General features: G+C 40.1%; 1 protein-coding gene across 1 annotated transcript; it reads right to left on the bottom strand.

The window, feature by feature from the left end:
• Nucleotides 1-2,986: 2,986 nt before the first annotated feature.
• Nucleotides 2,987-3,946, bottom strand: LOC147734832 (olfactory receptor 5V1-like). The gene has a single exon (XM_086952495.1). The coding sequence runs from the start codon at nt 3,944-3,946 to the stop codon at nt 2,987-2,989; it is 960 nt and encodes a 319-aa protein (XP_086808621.1).
• Between the last annotated feature and the right edge of the window lie 1,322 nt (nt 3,947-5,268).

Genomic DNA, 5,268 nt, shown 5'->3' with positions numbered 1-5,268 from the left:
GTCACATGGCCCTCCCAGTTCTGTTTTGCTTTATTGTTGTGCACCACGTGCTTTGTGCTTCATCGTATTTGCTCCCTCCTAATACTGCTGTGACTTTTAATGTTTATTGCTACCTCTCGTGGCCTTCCCAGGACTCTATTCTTATTGATCGTATATGGTTGATCGTAATATTTCCTTCTGCGTTATGGGGCCCTCCTAGACCTTTTTTTTCAATTAATTGAGCGTGCATGAATTTCTGTGTCATATTTAGGTTACTCTTGATAGTAAAGTATACTACATATACTGGGGCTGCTCATGTAAATGCTACTAGTGCGCCTGCAACAGTAATTGTGCCACCCACACAAGTAACCCTAAATAAAAAAAAAAGTCAGGCTTGGCACTGCAGTGCCTGAGCGCCCTTTCTAAAACTGCCATGTTTTCAAACTGCATCCATTTGGCAGGCCTTACAACCCTTACTGCAGGTGAAAAAAAAAGCAAAGGCGATATTTCTTAGAAAAGAAAAAGCTTTGACTGTCCTGCCATCACATATGACTAATGTTTGCCTAATATTTATATTTGAATATATGAAGATATATGTTGATTGGCTTACTTTTGGAAATAAATTGAGTGGTCTCCTTTCATTATCCTTTCATGTAGACAATGTCTGCAGGATATGTGTGGTTCAAGGGGTGTTAAGACGAAATTTGCTTCTGACAACACAAATTGAATCAATCTTAAAGTCTATGCCAAGACTCTCAAGATCTCTCCTCTCTTCCCAACATGCAGTCCTCTATTGGATTCTATACACTGATTCTTGGTCTTGCTTAATGTCAGTATTCTAGTGCTGGGCTGATGGCATCATAATTGCTCCGGCAGCAACATGTTGGGTCATGATGAGTGGATCATTGACAGAAAGGCAAATCCACAAATGTTCTTGATGTCCGAGAGATATGGGTCCAGGTACCGATGAACAAATGAATACTCTAGCTTGTCGGAAGCTCTTGGAGAACATACTCCTTCCATGTCTGATATGTTGCCTACTCTGGCATCCATCCAGGCTGAGTTGCAAGTATTGCAACATTAGAACCAGATCTTAAAAACTATGCTCCAGAGATATTGGACCCATAGGGTTTACTGTTGCCAAGGATCTGAGGCCTGTCCCTAAGTCTGTATGCATACAAATTCTGCAGTCCACACATTTCTAAGCCCCAGATCGAGATTTCTATACGCCACTCTCATGGATACTCCCTCTCGTGCCATGGGAGGCAAACACTAGTCAAGTCAATGTCACTATTACAACACCAAAACCCATTCCACTGGCACAGAAGGAGAGGTCCAATGGGGGTAGCATATTTTTCTGACTTTTATCAACTAGAGCTAAACATGTGGCCTATGGAGTGCGTTGGTTATGTGAAATGTTGTACCAAGTTGAGTATGTTGATGAGGTTGCTGGATGATTACAACTGAATAACACACTTACTTGCACAGCATACATGTGAACCATAACTTCCACAGAAAACGGTATGGTTATAAGATTATTCTTGATAGGACAGCTGTATTTACAAATGTTGTAAATAATCTTACAGATGTTATACATGGCACATTAAGTGAATACTATTAAAGAGACAACTATAAATGTATTGCTATTTATTCATTTTAGGACACGTAAATTAATTACATTGTGCTTTTAGGTGTTGTTATTTATTGATATGAATATAGTGATGAAACCCGTATAGCATGAATTGTGTGGCTTTTATGCGAATAATGAATTTTATATTAAACGATAACTTACAGATTTCAATGGTTTTTCAGTTTAATTCATAACTATAACTGCATTTTAATAGTATTTCTTTCAGTGAGTTTCTGAGTTTTTTTAACGTATATTTAGGTGTTCTAATGACACTAATCATAACATCACTGTTTTTATCAATAGTTTTTTTTATCATTTACCACATCCAATAGTTGTCAAGCATCCAATAGTTTTCCAGCACATTGCCTGCAGCCAAACCTCACTGCATTTGGTTTTCAGATGTGTGTAGCAGATCCTGTAGCCAGCCCACTGTAGGTGGACAAACACCTCTGTACTCAGCCGTTTGCTATCTACAGCTGTGTGTAGCCATAGGGCCTGGCTGCAGGTTGCAGTCTCATGCCTGAAGCTTTATGAGGTTCTCCAGATTTTGGGTTCCTTTCTGTAATCCAGGGAACTCATGGACGACTCACTACAGGCCATGAACCAAGCACTGATTCTAGGAACACCCAGCAAAATCTGCATTTATTCACAAGAGGCTCCCTTTGGGGTTCTGCTCAGCAAGCCCCGCCTTATTTGCCCTTTTAGTTTATTTTCCAAGATGCCGGGCTAAGTGCATACGTCCATGTAGGCCACTAAATATTTCCTGAAATTGACAAGAAAAGCTTTGGTTCTGTGGACTTGATGACTGGCTTTTGGATTCAAAAGGTATAATAGTGGAAAAGAAAGGATTTGGTCCACCTAGGTCCACACAATGGATGACTGCAAATGAATGGTACGGATATCTCTTCTATTTAAGCTTTTTGTGTTGAACATCAAAAAAAGAATGTTAATTTCTCAAAAACTACTGAACAAACTTGCTCCGAACCAAGCGGAGCATCGTTGGGCACAGTTCTACTGATTATATGATAGGTTTAGTGTAACTCCATTAATAGTATCCCTTTTTAATTAAAAATAAAAATAAATCACTCTTTTGATCCTCCCCCAATCCCCAAATGTTTGGGCTCTTGCTCAACGGATCTACATAAAAATTGCCAAGCTAAACTCAAAAGGATGACATTTTTGTGGAAACTTTCATACAGATTTGTTTCACTGAGTGAAAGCTAATTAGAAATGGAACCCCCGATCTAATTATAACTAGAAAGGCGCTCTTACAACCTGTGCAACATAATTATTTGTCTGTGATTTAGTGCTGCAATTTCAAAGTCTGCAATACGTCATATTACGAAATTCTTGGAAAATGTCTTTTTTCATAGCATGTTACATTTTTGAAGACCATATTTTCAACAGCATCATTTTAGCAAGCGCGCCTTTCACCTCCTTGTTCCTGAGACTGTAGATTATTGGGTTCATTACTGGGGAAACAACAGCATATACAACAGATGCCACCTTGTCCTTTTTACCAGTGACATTGAGGGCTGGACGCACATAGGTGTAGATAACGCCTCCATAGAACAAGGTAACAACCATGAGGTGAGAGGAACAAGTGGCAAAGGCCTTTCTTTTGTTGGCAGCTGAGGGCATCTTGAAAACGGATCTAAGGATGTAAATATAGGAAAGGACAATAAGGAGAAAGCTGGACATGCCATAAAACACGTCAGCTGCAATTATCACAATGTCATTAATGAGAGTATCAGAGGAGGAAACCTTGAGGACTGGTGGTACTTCACAAAAAAAGTGGTCCAGTTCAATCCTTCCACAGAAGGACAGCCTTGTGATTAGGATGGCGAGGACAAAGGAGACAACCAAGCTTAAAACCCATATGGCTATCACCGTGGTGAGGCAGAACTCCATACTCATGATGTTGGTATAGCGAAGAGGGTTACAGATGGCCACATACCTATCAAAGGCCATAAGTGCCAGAATGAGAAGCTCTGTCCCCAGAAACGCAGAAAAAAAATAAAGCTGGGTAAGGCAGCTTGAGTAGGAAATGGACTTTGTTTCTGACATCAGGGTCTCCAGCATCTTGGGGATGATGGAGGTGGTGCAGCAGATGTCCAAGGTGGCAAGGTTTCCCAGGAAAAAGTACATGGGTGTATGCAGATGAGCATCAGCAGCTATGATACTGATAATCAAAATATTACCCAGGAGAGCCATCAAGTAAATCAGCAGGAACAAGGTGAAAAATGTGGACTGAAGCTGTGGGTGACTGGAGAAGCCAAGGAGGAAGAATTCGGAGGCAAATGTTTGATTCAGCCCTTCGCTGGTCCTGTGATGCATTATCCGAAGCTCTGAGATATTAAGGTAGTGGTTATTTTAGGGTATTGATGAAGGAGGAAAATCATAACATTCATAGTCCTTTGATGAGAGCTGCACCTTTCATTTATCACTGCAGATCACTAATTTACTTCCTGGTTGTCCTTTGTGAAAAAGGCATGATTTCATATCAAAGCACTTGCACTTTCCCTATCGCTTCTTTCATTCTTGACGTTAAATAAATTCATGGTTGCCTTTTTGTAGCATTCATACAATTAGGCTTGTTGAAATGTGTTTTAATGCTTTATGAACTAAGGGCCTCATTTGCGAAGTTTTTGCTCAGGGCAGCGCTGCAAGGAATGTGCCCTATCTATGAGATGCGGTGCATTCCTGTGCTTTTCCTCTGTGCTGTCTCACAATGGCTTGTCATGTGCTACCTCAGGCACCGTTGGGCCATGGTGCAAGGATGTCTTTGTTGTAGGGGTGATTGGTCTTGTGCAGGAAGGGACAACTTCCTGCACTAAAACAAACACGAGAAGTGTTTTTCTTTTTCTACGTATGTTTCAGAATGCAGCACACATAAAAAGAGGAAAAAACAAAGAAAAATGAAAGTATTTCTCTTCATTTTGCCTCCCTAACGCCATCCTTGGGGTGGCATTAGAATCTGTTGGATTCCCAGGTTTATGATTCCTCGTAAATCTGGGAATGTTTCAGATTCCATGGATGTTGTGTGGGAACTCCCAGAGCAACACCCATGGAATGCCCCTTTCACGCAGTTTGCTTTGTAAAAGGGTACATATTTACAAGGCCATGAAAGGCCACACAAAGTGGCTTTGCATGGCCTTGTAAATATGCTGCGGCACATTGCCCCACCGGAAGCTTCAAAAAAGTGGCACTCCAGCGGCACAAAAGTCTAATTTTATGGTTTAAATTAGATGTAAATATGGTGCAAAAACATTTAATAATGCTGTTCTTTTTCATTTTGGTTTGCATCAATGTTTGCTTATAATAGTTAGTAACATTCACATACTGTATTTGTGCCTCTTTTTGTGTAATATTATCCAATATGAACAACTTTAACTACATATTATCACAAAAATAACCCTGGTGTCTGTTCAACCACAGAAGCAAGTAAAATAGGGGTAAATGCAGTTTGCACCAAAATACTTGTACCTGTACTTCGTATACTTGATATGTAAATGTAATGTCCTTTAAATCCAGGTAACACTGAACAGTATAAAAGGAGGAGAGAACATATCTAATCTTAATGTTTTGCGTTACACCCAGAGTTCAGGCTAGGTCCATTCATGTACACGTCTGAATTGCTCAGTTTACAGGAGTTTCCT

Source organism: Lissotriton vulgaris, chromosome 1_2 (genome assembly GCF_964263255.1).
Source record: "Lissotriton vulgaris chromosome 1_2, aLisVul1.2, whole genome shotgun sequence".
NCBI lineage: Eukaryota > Metazoa > Chordata > Amphibia > Caudata > Salamandridae > Lissotriton > Lissotriton vulgaris.
This window is presented reverse-complemented; position numbering and strand designations above follow the sequence as displayed.

Bases quoted from the DNA above. Each gene is read 5' to 3' on its own strand.
- LOC147734832 (XM_086952495.1), bottom strand. From the start codon at position 3,946: ATGCATCACAGGACCAGCGAAGGGCTGAATCAAACATTTGCCTCCGAA.